Raw genomic sequence first — 21,006 nt, 5'->3', positions numbered from 1 at the left:
AAAGACAAAAAGAGAGAAAGATCATATGATTCCACTCATAAATGGAATCTAAAAACAAAAAGAATAAACAAACAAAAAGCAGAATCAGAACTAAAACTATGAAAAAAAAAAAAGAACCAGAACTACAGAGAACAAACGACGGTTACCAGACAGAAGCGGTAAGAGGGGGTGAGCAAAATGGGTGAAGGGGAGAGGGAGATGCAGGCCTCCAGTTTCGAAATGAGTAAGTCATGGGAATGCAAAGCAGAGCATAAGGAAAAAAACAAAGAATTTTGAAAGTTGCAAGAGAAAAGAAACTCTTCACATAAAATGGAATCCCTGCAAGGCCATCAGCAGATTTCTCCGCAGACACCTAGCAGGCCAGGAGACAGGGGGATGATATATCCAAAGTGCTGAAACAAAAACAAACAAAAACAGAAGCCCTGCCAACCACCAGACTGGTACCACAGAAATGCTAAAAGGAATTGTGCAAGCTGAACTGATGAATGGTAATTAACATAAAAACATGAACGTAGGGGCGCCTCAGTGGCACAGTGGGTTGAGTGTCTGACTCATGATTTCAGTTCAGGTCATGATCTTGGGGTCATGGGGTCAAGCCCCAAGTCAGGCTCCACACTCAGCAGGGTGTCTGCTGGAGATTCTCTCCCTCTGCTCCTCCCCGCCTCTAAATAAATAAATTAAATTAAAAATAAATAAAAACTGTAACAAGAGACAAAGGTTATTATATAACAAAAGAGGTCAATTCATCAGGAGGATATAACAATTGTAAATACACATGCATCCAACATTGGAGCACCTGAATATATGAAGCAAATATTAACAGATCTGAAGGGAGAAAGAATGAGACCGTACCGAAACCACAATAGAAGACTTCAGTCCCCCATTTTCAATAATGGACAGTTCACCCAGACAGAAAATCAAGAAAAACTGGACTTGAACAATACCTTAGACCAAAAGGACAAACAGACACATCAGGACATTCCATCCAATAGCAGCAGAACACACATTCTCAAGCACACACAGAACATTCTCCAGGACAAATCATATGTTAGGTCACAAAACACATTTAAATCATACCTTAGATCTTAACAAGTTAAGAAGACTGAAATCATATTAAGTGTCTTTTGCAACCATAATGGCTGAAAGCAGAAATCAACAACCAGAGGAAGAAACTGGAAAATTCACAAATTCACAACACACTCCTGAACAACCAATAGATCAAAGAAGAAATCAAAAGGGCAATAAGAAAATATCTTGAAACAAATGACAATGGAAACACAACATACCAAAACTGATGGAACTACAGCAAAAGCAGTTCTAAGAAGGAAGTTTATGGTCAATGAGTATCTGAAAAGATGTTCCACATCACTCATCATCAGGGAATGCAAATCAAAACCACAATGAGACACCCCCTCACACTTGTTCGGATGGCAATTCCCAAAAAAGGTGCGTATTGATGGGACCTGGAGAAAAGGGAAGCCCTGTACACTGTTGGTGGGAATGTAAATTAGCACGGCCACAGAGAAAACAGCATGAAGGTCCTTCAGAACATTAAAAACAGAACTACCACTTAATCCAGCAATCCCACGTCTGGGTATGTGTGTGAAGCAAACAACATCAGTATCTTGAGATCTCTGCACTCCCATGTTCACTGCAGCATTATTCGCAGTAGCCAAGATACAGAAACAATCTAAGTGTCTATTCATGGATGAATGGATAAAGAAAATATATATACGATGGGACATTACTCAGCCATAAAAAAAAAAAAAGGAAATCCTGCCGTTTGTGACAACATGGATGAACCTGGAGGACACTATGCTAAGTGAAATAAACCAGACAGAGAAAGAAAAATACTGTACAACTTCATTTATATGTGGAATCTAGAATTAAAAAAAAAAGTTGGGGCACCTGGGTGGCTCAGTTGGTTAAATGTCTGCCTTCGGCTCAAGTCATGATCTTGGGGTTCTGGGATTAAATCCTGCATTGGGCTCCCTACTCAGTGGGGAGTCTGCTTCTCCCTCTGCCCTCCGCCCCCCAGGCTTGTGCTCTTTCTCTCAAATAAATAAAGTCTTCAAAAAAAAAAAAAAGTCAAACTCACAGAAACAGAGAGTAGAATAGTGTTTCCCATGGGCTTGGAGGTAGGGGAAATGGGCAGATATTCAAAGGGCACAAACTTCCATTCGCAAGATGAGTAAGTTCTGGGGATGGAAAGTACAGTACGGTGACTATAGTAAATAATACTGCGTTGTATCCTTGAAATTTGCTACAAGTATGGATCTTAAGTGTTCTGAGCACACAAAATGAAAACAAACAAAAAATCCAGGCCGAATAGGTTAAACTAATTTGAGGCGAGGCAAATGCATTTCTCATTTATAATGTATACCAATGCCATTTTACTTTTTAAAAAGCTGACAGTGGTAATTTTGTAAAAGGATTTCAGGCCACATTAAAAAGCCTGAAAATTCTAATAGAAACATGAATAAATATCCAAACCACCCAACATTTGAAGGAATTTTCCTATTTAAATAGGCCAGCCATTTCACTCTTCAGTGCCCCAGATCCATTAGTAAATACGGAGTACACTGTAATGCACGTAAGACGCCGCTTCACATCATGTAGGACACAGAATGGGAATACTCCTGCCACCTAGCGCAGTCCAAGGCTGCACCTCTTGTCCCAGCGTATTCGTCACGTCTCCCTGGGCTCCCAACAGCTCCCTGGTTTGGACAGGAGATTATAAAGTCTTTCATTCATAATCACCAACAACTGGAGATAGTCCTTCGACAGGTGAATGGGCAAACGACTCAACAATAAAGAGGAAGGAACACAACGTCATGATGAGAGTCTCAAATGCACTATGAAAAGTCAAAAAAGCCAGTCTAAAAGGCCAATTACTGTATGAATCTGGGAAAGGTAAGATTGCAAGGTCAGAAAACAGACCAGGATGCAAAGAATATTCTTGAAGTAGTTGAATAAGATCATTTACTAGTCTTAAGAGAATTTCCCTAGAGATGCATGGCCTCACTATTTACAATCCCACCGCTTTGTGTTCATACCTGTCTGAATAGCCTGTGGTTTTCAGGATGGTGTCAGTATCTTTGATGGTCTCTTTTTTCCAGTAGGAATCTGAACTGTCATCCCAGCTGGAAAAAGAACTGCTCCTGAACTCCATCGGCTCGTCCAAGTACCTGTATGAAAAAGAGTGACGGTGACTCGGGAGACCTTACTGATGTCCTCCACACTGTACTCCCTGGCCCTTGAGGGTGGGAGCAGCCATGTGACTACAGCTGACCAATGAGACAGGAGCAGGCGTGAAGAGGGTCATTTCCAAGGCCTCCAAAGGGCCCGTGCTCAACTGGCCCAATCCCCCCTTCCCACGCCACATGGAAGACAAGGTGGTGTTTTCCAGGTGCTATAGCCTCGGGCAGGAGAAGACTCCATCCACCAGGAAAATCAAGATGCCACCCAAAGACCAGGTAGTCTGGACAATCACCTGTAGCCTCAGCTGAACAAGTACCCCACCACTGTGTTAAGCCTTCAAGATGGGGGGATAGTTGTCATTGCAGCATAACCTAGCCCATCTGGTAGCACATGATATCTTTGAGTGTCTTTACTTACATATTTTGCTTTCTTTGCGTCTAGTTCTGCCTAATTAGGTAGTCACAACAAAAACCCCATCCAAAACACCATCACCTTGTTGGCATTCCCTGCCATGTTAGCCCCAGCATAAGCCATCAACCCTAATAATAACTCCCAATTCCCACTTCATGTAAATGATGCTAATTAGCCTCCTCCTTGAGTCAGATGCACAGCTGTGGATGGCTGATCACTGGACCACTCTGCAGATGATCTTGCAGCCTGGAGCTTGGAGTGAACTTGATCTGTAAGCATCTCTGAGGAGATGCTGGCCTTCTAGACAGTTTACCCTTTCATTAGCCAAGCATCACTGAGCAGGGCCTTGCTCAGAGAGCAAAACTCAGTGGCAGCTTTTGGTCCTGTGTGGTGACAGAGCAATCTTTGACCATGAGCAGCAGGGTTTGTCCGGAACACGACAGAGACTGATGGGGGAGGTGGATGTGCCATGGCTTCTCAGAATTCACAACAGCCTAGGATGGAAAACAGCCCTGCCAGATATGCACTCCTTTTAAAGGTGGGGTTCAAGACGTTCAGAACGGGCAGATTCCAAGGCTTGGTCCTGAGAAAGGAAGGATGATGCAAGAGGATGTAGAGGCTTTCAAAAAAAGTCACCCAGGCTTTCTGCAGAATAAGAAAAGCAGCACATGGGATACGTGGTGAGCACCAAGCTCCCATGTCGTAAGAAGTACTACAAAGACGGAAAGCTCGGGCAGTCAGAGGGGCCTGTAATCAAAGACAAATACAAGGGGCCAGCAGGAACCTTTGAGAACAAAGAGGCCAAGGGCCCAGATGAACTAAGATTTGGGGGGTGGAAATGTTAATAATGAACATACTCGTTTTCCTGGTTTAAAAAAAAAAAAAAGGCGAGAAGGGATAAACTTGCTATTTGAAGCAGATGGTGTGACTTTACGCAGATAATAGAAAGAAAGCAGAATTTCCAAACGTGGCTTCTGCCTTCTCTGACAAGGTTATCATTAAGAGCAAATCTCATCACACTGGTCCTCTCTCCTCAGGAAGGAAGACGCAGGTGCAGAGCGGATCTGTGTGTCAGTGAGGAATGGGCCAGGCTCTCTCCATGGCTGATGGGGGGGTGAGCCTGGAGCCCTGGGCTCTCCCCTCTTGAGAGGAGACTTGGACAAGGAGACTTGAAGTGGTTCAGAGAAAGAGGGCTTCCAAAATGTGGGAGGCCCATTGGCCTGGAAAGTTACCTTTAATTATTTGAGAGACTTATTTGTAAGGGCCCAAGCAAAAGAATTAAGACCAAGTCAATGAGAAATTAAAAAAAAAACACTTAGTAAGCATCTATGAGGAGCTGGTACTCTGCTAGATGAGGACACAGGGCAAGGAGACATACTCAGTCCTCGCCCTCATGGGGTGGCTGACGGGAGCTCAGAAACCCAGTGAGGTATGTAAATAGAGGTATCATTCCTCATGGAGCTGCCCCTGGACCGGACGGCCATCTCGAGGAGGAGAGGGAGTGGAGTGTGGGTGGGGGGCCGCACCATCCCCTGGAGGATGCTGGGGGCAGGGCGGGAAGCACTGGACAGGAGGTGGTTGGAACTTCCAGACTCCTCACAACTCTGAGCTGTTGGGATTTAGGATTTTGTAGATTTAGTTGTCACTCCAAGGAAATAGTCTTCATCCGTGTAAGCCAAAATGCTTATTGTGGAATATAAGGGCATCGGGGGTTTTTGGTTTTTTTTAAAGATTTTATTTATTTATTTGACAGACAGAGAGATAGCGAGAGAGAGAACACAAACAGGGGGAGTGGGAGAGGAAGCAGGCTTCCCGCAGAGCAGGGAGCCTGATGTGGGGCTCAATCCCAGGACCCTGGGATCATGACCTGAGCCGAAGGCAGATGCTTAATGACTGCGCCACCCAGGCGCCCCAGGGCATCAGAGTTTTCAATGACTGGACTATTGAAAATTCAGGAGAGAGCCATTCTGCTAGGATCCTACTGATCAGCAGGAGCACCATGCAGCGCTCTGTGTGCTGGGGAGGTTGGGCGGGGCTCTCCATGTTCTGACAGATGCAGGAGGCAGGCAGCACTCCTGGGGGGCATAGCCAGCTGCCCCATCAGGCCTCAGGCCCATTGGAGGATGGGCTGACTGACTACTAAGGGCTGTGGGACACTTGCCTGGCCTCAGAAACATAACAGCGGTCCCCGACATCCATATCCTTCCTTCCTCCCTCCCTCCCTTCCTCCCTCACTTAAAGATTTTATTTATTTGACAGAGAGAGACACAGTGAGAGAGGGAACACAAGCAGGGGGAGCGGGAGAGGGAGAAGCAGGCTTCCCGTGGAGCAGGGAGCCCGATGAGGGGCTCGATCCCAGGACTCTGGGATCATGACCTGAGCCGAAGGCAGATGCTTTAACGACTGAGCCACCCAGGCGCCCCTTTACTGACTTTCTAATGCTCTCATTTCTAGATCCTGGTTCTCAATGCTTGTCACTTGTATTTTTGCTCTCACACTCTGTCTGCATCCAACTCTGAAGGTGTTCCTTACAACCCCTTGATGAAAGTACCCTGACAGCATGTATGAATGTGATTTATAGCTGCAGACAACTGTCTATCCCAGTGAAGGCCATGCTGGCTGCATGAGACTGAGCAAATTGTTCTAGTGTCACTATGCTGTACTCTGTATATAATTACACTGTTTATATCCTGAATATAATGGAACTCAATTTTAAAAAGCCCGAAGATATGGTGGATCTTATTTTAAATAGAAACAGCACTCTTTCATAATTCATGATGTTCAAGTTCTAATGGGCTAATGAATAATTTGGAAGCAGTGCAAGCTCTTCATGGAGCCAATACGCTGGCTCTCCCAGAGGCTGTGTCTCCTTTCCCTCAGTTGCCAGAGAACTAACAGTGTCCTTGTTCTACTAGCCGTGGTTACAACCCGAGCAGGGCTGGAACAGGCCCTCGTGCTCCTGGTACACAACCTGCAGGGGATGAGGACACGCCACGGTCTCTCTGGCGGGAGTCCACTAAGTGTGTGTGTTCTGTATAAAAACACCTGCTCCCACGTTTCAAACCGTAAGTAATTGTTTCATAGCAAGAAAGGCCTTAGGACTAACTCTTCTGACTAAGCTTCTGGAGAAAGAGAAACCTGAGGCTCCTGACAAAGGCAAGTAAAGCCGATCAGGGACCTGGAGCCAGTGATGTTCTCCAGAAGTTTCTCAGGGCCCATCCCATAGATAACTTCACTTGAATCCGTATCTTTGCAACTTGGCTGCCAAGCAGCAGTGCTGATTTAACTTGAAATTTCTTTACTTTTCTATGCTTTCATGTGCAGGAGGTGCTAATGAGCAGTGAAATGATAAAAAAAAGTGTGGAGAAGCCACATGGGCAAGGGTGGAACCCGCGTCATCTAGAGTCTCCTCTGACCAAGACCCACTTGCTCATTTAAGAGTGAATCTGATGGGGCGCCTGGGAGGCTCAGTCGTTAAGCGTCTGCCTTCGGCTCAGGTCATGATCCCAGCGTCCTGGGATCGAGCCCCGCATCGGGCTCCCTGCTCTGCGGGAAGCCTGCTTCTCCCTCTCCCACTCCCCCTGCTTGTGTTCCCTCTCTCGCTGTATCTCTATCAAAAAAAAAAAAAAAAGAGTGAATCTGAAATGATCTGACGTGCATGCAGCTCTCAAATCAAGTTAGAAATTTCATTTTATCCCATAGAAAATGTATTTAAATACGTTTAAAAGGCATGCTTTGGGAGTGACCTCTAAGGAAACCGAAACCTGGCGTGTTATACAGGTTACTGACAGCAGGCCAAGAGAAACCCCCACCTCTGTTTCTGACAGTACTGACAGAGACCACCACTAAACTACTCACTTTTTTTGGTAAAATATCTGGACTTGCAATAATGGGAAGCTATGCGAGAAGAATTTTTTAAGGATAGTACTAACCTATGAACTTTGAAGAATGTATCTCACGGGGTGCCTGGGTGGCTCAGTTGTTAAGCATCTGCCTTTGGCTCAGGTCATGATCCCAGGGTCCTGGGGTCGAGCCCCACATCGGGCTCCCTGCTCAGCGGGAAGTCTGCTTCTCCCTCTCCCACTCCCCCTGCTTGTGTTTCCTCTCTCGCTATCTCTCTCTCTGTCAAATAAATAAATAAAATCTTTAAAAAAAAAAAAAAAAAGAATGTATCTCACGACCGGCTTCTAGTTAGTATTTTTTTTTTTTTAAAGATTTTATTTATTTATTTAATTGACAGGGATGGAGAGAGAGAGAGACAGCGTGAGAGGGAACACAAGCAGGGGGAGTGGGAGAGGAAGAAGCAGGTTTCCGGCTGAGCAGGGAGCCCGATGCGGGGCTCGATCCCAGGACCCTGGGATCATGACCTGAGCCGAAGGCAGACACTTAACGACTGAGCCACCCAGGCGCCCCTTGTTAGTATTAACATGTTTTTGTACTGGCTATGTATGTGACGTGTTTGTCCACTTCATATATATGGAAACCCTGGAAGCCTACGTAACTGCCAGTCAACAGTAATGCCCTTCTAGACGTGAGCGGTGGAGCCTGTTACTGATAGGCACACATTCAGTTTTCCCAAACTCCCAACCTGAAGGTGGCCCTCAATGTGGTAAAGTATCTAAAAACAGTAATTAAGCATTTTGACTGGGTCACATGTCTCTTAAACTGAATTTCTGTATCATAATAGCAGCTAAACATAACACGAATAATAGTCAGGCCCTATTCCAAACACTCCATTTGCATGAACTCATGTACCCACCCCTACAACACTGTGAGGTAGATACCAGTATCCCTAACTTACAGATGAGGAAGCTGCAGCACAGAGAGGCTGAGTAACTTGGCCAAGGTCACACAGTCATTAAGCGGCCCAGTCAGGATTCGAACCCAGGCCGTCTGCACTGGGGCCTACACTCTTAGCGCTGTGCTCTCGCCTGGTGCCCACCTCCAGTTAACAGCCCAGGGGTATGTGGTGCCTTTTTAGCAGTCTCTCCCTGTGCCGGTCAGGTTCTCAGAAGAACCTCACGAAGGGAGTCGGGTCAGGTTTAAACTTGTTCTCCCTGCCCCTCGGGCCCCTGAACCTGAACCACGGCACTCAGCCACGGTCGGCTTCACACTGGAGTCAGGCAACTTGTCCCCACCTGATGGTGAACACTGCCGTGCCGGAAGTCAGCTGGCCCTGGGAGCCTTCAGAGAGCACACTAGCGTTTTCCATGAATCGATACGCACACACAGTAGTGTTTACTTAAGATTCCGTCCTGCCAGCTGGAGACTCCAGAAGCGGGTATTCTGAAACAAAAGGATCTGGACCTCTGGGATCTTGCTTTATTTCTCCAATTTCACATTTAGATAAACATAAATTCCTACCTCTCATTTTAACTCTCGGTTGATGATTTTTATTCTCAAACATCTTAGTATTAGCAAGCATGGTCCACTTGTAACTGTTTCCCCAATTTTTTTCCAAAGGACACCCTTGACTCCAGCTAAAGCTTTTAAAAGCAATGAAATAAACGCATTTGTATGTGCTCCTAATGCAAATAAGCGAGTAAGTCCACACTTATCACTGCTTTCAAGACAACACTTTAAGGTAGATTTTTAGCAGATTACCTTGAGCTGGAAGTAAAATAGGAATCATCATTGTCATCACTGTACTTCTTTCTGGGTTTTGCTATGATTGGTGTTTCCTGTTCAATGGTCTGCATATCTGAAGTCACGGAATGTGAAATACCACTTGAGAAAATAGAGAATAAAATGGGAAAAAATTACATTCGTTTATGAAGACACTTGTGTTCACCAAAGAATGAACTATTTATTTATTTATTTAAAAGATTTTATTTATTCATTTGAGAGAGAGACACACAGCGAGAGGGAACACAAGCAGGGGAAGTGGGAGAGGGAGGAGGAGGCTTCCCGCTGAGCAGGGAGCCCAACGTGGGGCTCGATCCCAAGACCCTGGGATCATGACCTGAGCTGAAGGCAGACGCTTAAAGACTGAGCCACCCAGGCACCCCTATTTTTTATTTTTTTTTTTAAGATTTTATTTATTTATTTGACAGAGAGAGAGAGAGCACAAGCAGGGGGAGTGGCAGAAGGAGAGGGAGAGGGAGAATCAGGCTCCCTGCTCAGCAGGGAGCCTGATGCGGGGCTCGACCCCAGGACCCTGAGATCATGACCTGAGCTGAAGGCAGACGCTTAACGACTGAACCACCCAGGCGCCCCTGAACATTTTAATCTATACTCTCAGCAAAAACAAAAATGTATTAGTGGGGTTAAAAACATGAGCAATAAAAACAGTACATATATTTTTTGGCATCAGCATTGAAAAGCCTTAGTGAGGACTGGAACGAATTACACAAAATACAGTCACACATATCAGTTCTGTCTGTGGCATCTGCTTAGCAACAAGTCAGGCCTATTTCCTTTTTTTTTGAGACTCAAATTTGGAATTTTTCATGCTGTGTTGACTATGAAAGGAAAAAATTGAAGAAAGGAAGGAATCACAAAAAAATGCTTTTCAAGCTGACGTTAATAAGGAAAAGCCATTCGCGATCAGCAACCCGGTTTAAATCCTGGAAGCCACATACCTTCTGCAGTTTCCAAATCCCATGCCAAGTCTCTCTGATTCTATCTTTTTTTTGCCACTCATGTTCACCTTCTCGTCCTTTTTCATTTGAATTTCGAGATCCTTATAGGCTAATCGCAGTGATGAAACGCTGCCAGAAAAACCAAATGCTCCTTAATTTAGCTTTAATTCTGTTTTCTCAAGTTAAAACACTAAGCAAAATTAAACACATCGCTTATAATTTGAGCTTCGTGCTTCTTTCCATAATTAATAAATAGGAAGGCAAATTGGCATTTTATCCCCCCCAAAGGTCTTTTTTGAGTAGATGCTCAAGAAAATTTGAATGCGTTTACCGCCACTTTTTGTTGCTGCTGATCCTACCTTACTGTTCTAGTTCATATCAGCTATCACCATATGATAATGGTTTATACCACCTGCTACATAATAACATAATATATACTGAAATTATGTTATATAGGATAGTAAAAAAGCAGAATTCCTTATGTGGATTAATATTTTATTTATACTTCTACATTACATAGCAAAAGTATAAGGTTAGTCTCACTGGTTTGCTTGGTTTAAGTATATGCACACACACACACACACACACATACTTAAATATATTTGACTTTACAAACAGATGACTTAAGAAGCAGTTACTTAATTGCAAAAGGATTCTTCAGAGGATCTCTATATGAGGCTTCTGAGAGCATTAAAAACTGTGCTACAAGCCAGACACTAATGATCTGCTTATCAAACGCCTGTTACAAATGATGCACCAAAGGGGTAAAAAGAGGTATACAACACCGCCTCTGACTCCCAGATTTCTAAACATGTTATAAATACTTAATTTTTTGTAAAGAAAACTATGCCTGTATCAGCAGTAACAAGAATATTTTATATTAGTAAGACAGCAACAAAGTATCGGGGTCCTGAAAAGTGCTGTACCTATTTTATCAGGAACTGTAAGCTATTATCCATTTTCTAAAATTGTGTAAAATGTCATGAATTCCTTGTAAGGCACCGTGTAAATTCCATAATAATATAAATACATTTCTCTGTATTAACAGGGAAAGACAATGATATTTCTTACTAGAAAAACATACTCAATAGGAAAAAAAATGCTTGTCTGCTGTTTTCTTCCTTCATAAGCAGGATTTGTTTTGTTTTGATCTGGCAGTTTGCTCTCTTTACTATTATTCCTACAGAACAGATTCTAGCAATGTACTCAATTTTATCACTCAGAAAATACATAATAGTTTTGAGTATACTTTTTGGAGGAAGACAACAATCTGTTGAAAATCATGAACAGATAAAACTGTAGCAACAGATTCTTCTGGAGAAGACGAATGGATGGGGAGAAAGGTTCTACTAGGGAGAGAGGAGACGGGAGAGCTTTCCTTCTCCGGATCTGACACGGGACTGGGTCTCTTGCCCATGAAAAGCATGCACTTGACTGCCCAGGCTTCTGGTAACATGGGGCCAGCAGCACTGATGGAATTAAGAAGTCAGGCCTCGGTGTTTCTCAGAAGTGCGGGAGCCCTTCCCAGTCCCGGCTCAAGGGAGGGCTTGCAAGCCACTCAGATCAAGCAAGGGAAGCAGCTCTGCCTCTTCCTACTCTCCCCACCAACTGTGCAGACTCCTCTGAGGGTGGGTCCAGGAACTGCCTGCCTGGAGGTGAGGATGAGGCTAGTACACAGTCAGAATTTCACAGGCTGATGAGAGAGAAACAGGCTGCTCCTGACAGTCTACTGAACTGAAATAACTATTCACAGCCATTAAAACATGAACTTGCAGAATACCCTTGTCAAATCTGAAAGATAAAACATGTACTTTCTCAGGCTGGCGCAGCCCTAATTTGGTGGAAATGGGCTACCCCGGGTCTGTGAGGGAGGGCAGTGTTTTGGGCACAGTGGTATGGCTGTCCTGAGCGTGGCCAAGAAAGCTGTCAAAGCAGGTTCCCAAGTCAGATCCATAAACACCCCAGGGCCCACATCTCTGCATATATGCTGTACCCAACCATCCTAATGAAAGCTACCAGTTAAGGCTGGTGTGCTAATCTCCATCCCCTGGACCTGCAGGGAGTGATGGGATCAGGCACTGGATTTTACACGCTCCAGGAAAACCACTCATGAGCAATCTGCACACAGCCCACTCCCAAACATCAAGAGAAGCAGTCTAGAGCCTCAGATTTGACCTTCCGCCCCATTCCCCAGGGTCAAGAACCTAGCCTAGAGAAATTAAAGTGAGGTCTGTGACCGCTGGAAGTACATTTTACAGAAAGCATTTCAAACCATATCTAGCCTAACTACAATTTAGTGCTGCCCCCTATGTTCTTCGAACTGAATGACAAGGAGAAATAACTTCAAATTCTCCGGGCTTAGCAACTAGAAAGCCCCTTGGCAAACTGTTAGTATGAATAGTAAGAAAGCACACTGATTGAGCACTTACTCTGCACCAGGCACTGTCTGATGCACTTTGATGAGCATTAACTAAGTCAATCTTCAAAGCATTAAACCTCATAAAATAAGCATTATTATTTTCTTCATGATACAGTCTATAGTAACTCAAGTCAAAACTGATAGAATACACATGAAAAGAAGAGAAAATATCATAAAAGTAAAATAAACACACATAAGAACTAGGAACCCAAGCCAGCTCTCCTTTCTGTGTTGTGTTCACCCTGCTTTCTTCTCTCCCAGAGATCTTTTATACCCAGCACATGCACTCTCCAGACGGCCATACTGCTCTTCTGTTTCCAGCACAAAAAAAGCCTCTCAAGAGCCTTCAGTGTATACTTACAGCCATTCTCTTGACTGGCCTCCTGGCTTCCAGTTTCTGCCCCATTCTGTGTGTCCTGATCTCACTACCAAACTCACCTTCCAAAATACACCCCTTCATTCCAGTGCTCCTCTCAGATAAAATGTAAATGACTGGCCTGACTTAAAGGGACTCCACATTATCATTCCAATTTCTCCAATCCAGGCAGCCCCCCTCCCCAGCACCAAAAAATAAATAAATAAATAAAACATAAAAAATTAAATGGCATCTAGAAAGCAAACCTCAGAGTTGTTTGATTAACAGTTTTATTCACTAAAAACACACTACTAGAACTAAGTTAAACTTACACTGATTCTTCCTTAGGTGCCACCCCGGCCAGAAGGTCTTCCTGTTCCTTCATCTTATCTACAGCTTGGGCTTGTTTTTCAATTTCGTTAAAGCATGTATTCGCCACTTTCTGGGCCCCCAAACTTCCTTTTTTGGCTCCAAGCTAGAAGATAGATAAAATTAGATTCTACCCAAACTGTCTGAAAGCTTTTGCAGCAACAGCTAACATGACTAAGGTTTGTTACCTGCCAGGCACTGTGACCTGCACTTTACATTCATTCTCTCACTTAGTCCTCACAACCCTGTCAAGCTGGCATTGCTATTAGCCCCAGTTCACAGGTGAGCAACTCAAGCTCAGGCAAGTTAAGTGACCTGACCAAGATCACACAGCCACGAGGTGACAAAGTGGCTGCCTTGGTGCCTGCCTCCAGAACACAAGCTCTACAGGGGATCGTGTTCTCTGAAAGCTCAGTGGACGACAACCCTCCAAGCCTCGAGTGAAGGCATCGCTTACAGAAATGCACACATGACAGGAACTTCCATGGAGCCTCCACTGATTTTTTTTTTTTAATTCTGTCAACAGAAAAATGTCGTCGAATACTCATTCTAGAAAATCTTCACTACGTCTAACATTCACCTCATTGCACAAAGCATAAGTTCTTTATCAAAGCCACATGTATTATACACAATATGGGAAGTGACAAAGGTGGCTTTCTCGAGAGCGTGGACTGTTTTAGAGCCGAGCCACCAGGTATTTACACACGATACTCACTCCTCTTTTAGCTTGATTTGGTTTCTTTTTTATGATAGAGGACACCTCTGCCAAAAAATAAAAAAAAAAGTCAGACCAATAGAAATACGTAATTTTTCTATTTTTAGTGTATCTTCTAAAAAATCTTAAGATACACATATCATTATTTAAGAGACTATAACATTTTCCACATGGGTTTGTCACCCAGAAGACTCAGGCATATGAGTGTATTTTACATTAAGAGCTTGGTTAAATGGAGTTTCTTGGTATTTCCAAGTAGTATCCAAACTCAGAGAAAATGTCTTCTGCATACCACACTGAAGAGAAATAAAGAGCCTGGCCTGACCCCATACACTGCTTTCTTCAGGAGCATTTTTTATGTATATTAGAACAAACTCTCTTATTAAGATCTGCTCTTCAAAAACTTTTAGAATTACTTTAAAATATAAAGTTAGCCAGGCATTATGTATACAACTAAAGCAGTGCTGTGCTTTTTCACCTTGACTTATATACAGATTTTATAGTATTAATCAATAAGAATTACAAAGCATTCCATTATTTTAGTAGCAGTACTTTCTAAATTTTACAAAAATATATGATGCTTTAAGATAGAGCTCCTTAAACATTGTTTTCTGGGTAAACTTTAATCATAGATTATATAGTCTATGTTTAAGAGACTCAGTAAGAATGAAATTTTAACTTTTATCTTACAAAGATGAGAATGTGCCTTAACAGGAAAAGGCAGCATAAAACCACAAACAACAAAAATTCAAATTTAGCCCTAATGAGAATATAACATCATTACATTTCAAGTATGAAAAAGATATTTATGCAAGTTTTTCTTTCCAGCACCTCCTTTTGGATCCGTGTGGCAGTAGTCACATAATCGGCCCCCAACCTCCTACAAGGCTATTAACATAGGATGAAAATATCCAGAACATTTCTAATAGTTTAACTGTTTTTCACCAAAGTACTTGCTTTCCAATTAATGCCACGTAATATGCACTAATTTCAGAATATAATACCCTAATAATGAAACATTGAAGATCACTGTAAAATCAGAAAGAGAAAAAAATACTAGGAGTTCTTGAGTCAACGGGAATGACAGGGCTGCTCTGCCTTCTGCTCATGCTGGGAACATAAACCAGCACAGCACAAATGAGCAGATCAACAGCATCAGCAGCGACCTCATCCAGGTACACCAGCTGCTGCAATTCACGGGCCGCAAGCTGCCTAAAACGGAAAACACTTTTTTGCTCAATAAAATCTTATTAACAGATTAACGGTCATGACGCTGTATTAGTCTACAAAATCTAGGCAGAATGTAAAGATGGGATTCATTCTTTGTCTTAATGAATCTCACTCTTTAAATCAGAATATAGAGTCATAGGCCTATTACCTGAAGCCCCCTTCGTTGGTGCATTAAGACCTTCCACGCTCGGTGCTTGTTCTGGTCCACCTGCAAGTTAAATATATGATATTAATGCAGAAAATATACTCATCAAACATTCTTTTGAATATGTAATAAATTCTACTTTCTTGGTTCCACATATCTTACCCAATTTTGCCAATGATTGTTTTTCTGTCTAGCTCCATATTCTATTTTATCATTATAAGAATTTTGATTAAAAAAAATTTTGATTTAAAAGTCCATTGAAATAGAAATATACTTTTTATTCAGTTGCTTTATAGGATAAAAATGTTCGTGGTCTCTCTAATTAGTATCATTCAAAATTCTACCTTATGATCGGGGCGCCTGGGTGGCTCAGTTGGTTAAGCGACTGCCTTCAGCTCAGGTCATGATCCCAGGGTCCTGGGATCGAGTCCTGCATCGGGATCCCTGCTCTGTGGGGAGCCTGCTTCTCCCTCTCCCACTCCCCCTGCTTATGTTCCCTCTCTCGCTGTGTCTCTCTCTGTCAAATAAATAAATAAAATCTTTAAAAAAAAAAAAAATTCTACCTTATGATCTGGTGTTTTAAAATAAACTGTTCTGAGATACCTAGTACATATGTGGATTAAACACCCAATATATGTTAACATTTGTAAATTCCAACACCAATCGTATCAGTGATAGAAACCTAAATTTCCAGGTGCCAGAAAAATCTGCCGTTTTCTACTTTGCCTGAAAAATTATTCTGGTTAGGAAACTCTATTATGTCTTCATTAAAAAAATCATTTGTTATCTTGATTTTATTCCTTATTTTATTCCTTTAAAAATTAATAAACAAGGAGCATCTGGATGGCTCCGTCGGTTGAGCGTCTGCCTTCAGCTCAGGTCAGGATCCTGGGGTCCTGGGATCAAGTCCCGCTGAGCAAGGAGCCTGTTTCTCCCTCTCCCTGCCGCTCTGCCTACTTGTGCTCGCTCTCTCTCCTCAAGTAAATAAATAAAATCTTTGACAAAAAATGAATAAACAAGATGTAGTCTATTCAGGCGATGGGATATTACTTGGCCAGAAAACGGAATGATGTGCTGATACCTGCTACCACATGGATGGACCTGGAAAACATGATGCTAAGCTCAAGAAGCGGGTCACAGAAGACCCTACCTCGTAGGATTCCATTGATACGAAATGTCTAGAACAGGCAAATCCTTAGAGACAGAAGCAGACTGGCAGTTGCCAGAGGCTGGAGGCAGGGCAGAATGGGGGCTGATCCTCGGTACAGGCTTTCTCTGGGGGCTGCTGAAAATGTTCACACCTTGTGAATATACAAAAACCACTGAGTTCAACAGTTTAAAAAAGGGTAAATTTTATGATGTGTGAATTATATGTCAATAAAGCTGTTATTTAAGGGGTGCCTGGGTGGCTCAGGCGGTTGAGCGTCTGCCTTCGGCTCAGGTCATGGTCCCGGGGTCCTGGGATCGAGCCCCGCGTCGGGCTCCCTGCTCCGCGGGAAGCCTGCTTCTCCCTCTCCCACTCCCCCGCTTGTGTTCCCCCTCTCACTGTCTCTCTGTCAAATAAATAAATAAAATCTTTAAAAAAAATAAAAAATAAAAAAAAATAAAGCTGTTATTTAAAACAGGGCAGGCCTGACAGAGGTTTAGAGGAAACATACTGGTCTTACTTTTTATAAATATTTATTTATTTATTTATTTATTTATTTATAAAGTTTTACTTATTTGGGGCGCCTGGTGGCTCAGTGGGTTAAGTGTCTGACTCTTGATTTTGGCTCAAGTCATGATCTTAGGGTCGTGAGATCAAGCCCCATGTTGGGCTCCGTGCTGAGCATGGAGCCTGCTTAAGATTTTCTCTCACCTTCTCCCTCTGCCCCTCCCCGCTTGCGTGCTCTCTCTCTCTCTCTCTCAAAAAAAGATTTATTTGGGGGTGCCTCGGTGGCTCAGGTGGTTGAGCGTCTGCCTTCGGCTCAGGTCATGATCCCAGGATCCTGGGATCAAGCCCCGCATCGGGCTCCCTGCTCTGCGGGAAGCCTGCTTCTCCCTCTCCCACTCACCCTGCTTGTGTTCCCTCTCTTGCTGTGTCTCTCTCTGTCAAATAAATAAATAAAATCTTAAAAAAAAAAAAAAAAAGATTTATTTGAGAGAAAGAGAGCGTGCGAGCAGGGTGAGGGGCAGAGGGAGAGAGGGAGAGAAAGAGAGAATCCTCAAGCAGACTCCCTGCTGAGCAAGGAGCTGGACGTGGGGCTCAGTCCCAGGACCTCGAGATCACAACCTGAGCCAAAATCAAGAGTTGGCTGCTTAACCCACTCAGCCACCCAGAAGCCCCTATAAAAAAGGTAAACTCTAGTTAAGGCATTTAAGAAGGCAAAGCAGGATGATTGAGAACCATGGCATTTTGTGGAAAAAGGACTGACTACACATTTCTTGATTACCTACCATGGGCCAGGAACTGCTGGCCACTGGAGGAATGCCAGGGAATAAGGATACTTAAGCAGAGGATGTCAGGACCCACATTCCATTGGTCAAAACTCTTTTGCTCTTCCTTTTCATGATGTAATCCTTAAGTTGACTCAAGACTGCACCCTGTCCCCACCGGGGAGCTGAGAGCTGCTGGTGAGAGACTGGTCGGGAAGGAAGGAGGAAATTCTGCTGCAGGGGCAAGTGGCTGTGGAATTTCTAAACAATAAAACTTTCAGGAGAACTTTCCAGCTAAGAATGATGGAGGCTCAGTTGGCTGAGCGTCCGGCTCTTGGCTTGGGCTCAGATCATGATCTCAGGGTTGTGAGATGGAGCCCCGCACCGCATCTGACTCTGCACTCAGCGGGGAGCCTGCTTGAGGATCCTCTCTCTCCCTCCGCCCCTCCCCACACACACATGCAAGCGCGTGTGTTCTCTCTCTAATAAATAAATAAATCTTAAAAAAAATAAAATATGTACAACAAAATCTTGCTCTGTATTTAGTTACCTTAGTTTCCTGTTAGTAAAACAAATAAGACACCTGGACTCCAGAGGGCGCATGGGCCTCCGTGGCATGTGAGCTTCAACCTCAAAAGGCCTTTTAGGCTAATTAGTTGTAATAATAACAATATTCAAATTGTCATCTGTACTGTTGGAAGGTACAAAGGCCACCTTTTCTCTGTGTTAGTCAGGAGAGTGTTGGGATTATTTTTTTTCTTCTGTCCTTACGGATAATGACAAACCGATCAATGGTGCAGGCAGATTCCTTATCTTAAGAAACCACCTCTCCGTGGAGTTGCTCACAGCCCAGTGAGCTAATGGGGCACAGTCATTCCCAGAACCAAGGTGTGCTACACTATGGGGGAGACCAGACACATGAATGTGGTAGGGACCTGGAGTGCCCATGGGATGGACGTGGTCTCTCTGAGGAGAGGCCCTCGAGCAGGACAGAGGTAGCCACGTGGCAACGAGGGGGGACAGTGCAAGCAAAACCTAAAGCAAACATAGGAAAGAACCAAAGGCCCGGTGTGGCTGCAGTGTGGTGCAGGTCTAAGAAACTGAAAAGCCACTTCGAGGTGTGTTCTTAGCAAACATTTAGGGTCATATGTACAAAAAATGAAATGCAACCGTAGGTTGCAAATCATACAAAACCCAGCCATGCCAGAGTCCTTTGCACATTAAGGAAACAAGTGTTTTGCCTATATATGAATTGCAAGCGTTTATCACTTGTCTTTAAAGCATTTCTTCAGAACTGAATTGTTATATTTGTAATAGATTCATTAATCTCTTCTTCTCATGAGGCTTGAATATGTATAGAAGGGCTTCCCCATTCCAGGATGACAGAAAAGCTTCACCGATGTTTCTTCTAGTAACCTCACATTTTCATGACATATATTTAATCTTTGATCTAACTGAATTTAGGTTGATGTAAAGAGTAAAGAAGGAATTCTGCTTTATTTTATTATTTTTTCCAAAATGCTGGACACTTGTCCCAACTCCATTCACTGTTCCCCGGGATGTAAAATGTTCCCATCCTGGCTTGCTGATAGGTCAACTCCTAAGACCAGTAACATTAAAAACAGGCATCCTAAAATCTGCTGTTTGATGGAATCTCAGACATTCCTCCCCTTATACCTAGAATTCAGTACAAATGAAGTGACTTTTCCTTCCAGCATGCTCCCTGACCCCACTCTCACAGAGACCCGAATGATAACTTTCCTAGGACTCTCTTCTTGATAAATACCAGTCACTCCCCAACCCTCCAGCAAAACCATTGCCAGAAAGTTTCTCAAGTAAGAATCTTAGTCATAAAGTTGGTTGAATGTTTGGTCTTCCTATTACACGAAGTTCCCAAAAGTAGTTCCAGGCTCAGTTTATACCAGCCCACACTTCTGGCACCACACCCCAGGGGTTCCCTGCACAGTTGTCAAATGGTGCTGTTAATTTACACGAACTTTCTGGCTGACAAAAAATGTTCAATCTTGGGGTGCCTGGGTGGCTCAGTCAGTTAAGCGTCTGCCTTCGGCTCAGGTCATGGTCCCAGGGTCCTGGGATTGAGCCCCGCACCAGGCTCCCTGCTCAGTGGGGAGTCTGCTTCTCCCCCTCCCTCTGCCTGTCGCTCCCCCTGCTTGTGCTCTGTCAAATAAATAAAACCTTTAAAAAAAATGAAAAATAAAAAAAAATTCAATCTTAAAACAAAAAAATGTTGAGGTCTGATCCTTGTTATTCATATCACATAAATGATTTTTTAAAATGCAAGCAATTGATATAAGTATATTTACAATAAATATAATCCTGGGGCACCTGCGTGGCTCAGTTGGTTAGGCGTTCAACTCTTGGCTTTGGCTCAGGTCATGATCTCAGGGTCCTGGGATCAAGCCCTGCATCTGGCTCTGCTTGAGATTCTCTATCTCCCTCTCCCTCTGCCCCTCCTGCTCATGCTCTCTCTCTCAAATAATAAATAAAAATCTTTTAAATAAATAAATAGATAAAATCCTATGATAAAATCACCGAATGCAAATCATTAGATATCAACTATTTACAGGATCATTTTTAAAATTGAAATCTTACTTTCTGAGTATGGAAGTAACATATATTCATTACAAAAGTTCACTCACTTCACAACTATATCAAGTTGAAGGTAAAAGTAATTCATTCAGTAATTTCATTCTCCAGTTAACAATTTGGTATGTGTCTTCCAGAATGTTTTCTTTTTTTTTTTTTTTTAAATATAAACAGGAATTTTCTGTGTCTTACATAGGAATCATTCTTATGACTTGTATTTTTAAAGATTTTATTTATTTGAGAGAAAGAGAGAGAGAGCTGGAGGAGGGGCAGAGGGACAGGGAGAAGCAGACTTCGTGCTGAGCAGGGAGCCCGATGTGGGGCTCGATCCCAGGACCCGGAGATCATGACCTGAGCCAAAGGCGTCAGACGCTTAACCAACTGAGCCACCCAGGTGCCGCACCAGAATGTTTTCTGTGTGTATATATAATTTTTTATAAAAATGAGATCATAGGGTGCCTGCGTGGCTCAGTTGGTTAAGCGACTGCCTTCGGCTCAGGTCATGACCCTGGAGTCCCGGGATGGAGTCCCGGGATGGAGTCCCGGGATGGAGTCCCG

General features: G+C 43.3%; 1 protein-coding gene across 1 annotated transcript in view; it reads right to left on the bottom strand.

Annotated features, from left to right (window-relative positions):
* Positions 1 to 21,006, bottom strand: part of ARFGAP3 (ADP ribosylation factor GTPase activating protein 3) — a 49,873-nt gene that overhangs the window by 11,123 nt on the left and 17,744 nt on the right. The window contains exons 7-12 of the mRNA XM_034987360.1: positions 15,430 to 15,489; positions 14,052 to 14,098; positions 13,300 to 13,442; positions 10,194 to 10,322; positions 9,217 to 9,339; positions 3,057 to 3,188 (exon numbers count right to left, since the gene is read on the bottom strand). Of these exons, the coding sequence (XP_034843251.1) occupies positions 3,057 to 3,188; positions 9,217 to 9,339; positions 10,194 to 10,322; positions 13,300 to 13,442; positions 14,052 to 14,098; positions 15,430 to 15,489 (634 nt within the window). The remainder of the gene's footprint in view (positions 1 to 3,056; positions 3,189 to 9,216; positions 9,340 to 10,193; positions 10,323 to 13,299; positions 13,443 to 14,051; positions 14,099 to 15,429; positions 15,490 to 21,006) is intronic.

The sequence above is a fragment of the Mirounga leonina genome, unplaced genomic scaffold, assembly GCF_011800145.1.
Source record: "Mirounga leonina isolate KUSES-001 unplaced genomic scaffold, KU_Mleo_1.0 Mir_418, whole genome shotgun sequence".
NCBI classification, from domain to species: Eukaryota; Metazoa; Chordata; class Mammalia; order Carnivora; family Phocidae; genus Mirounga; species Mirounga leonina.
This window is presented reverse-complemented; position numbering and strand designations above follow the sequence as displayed.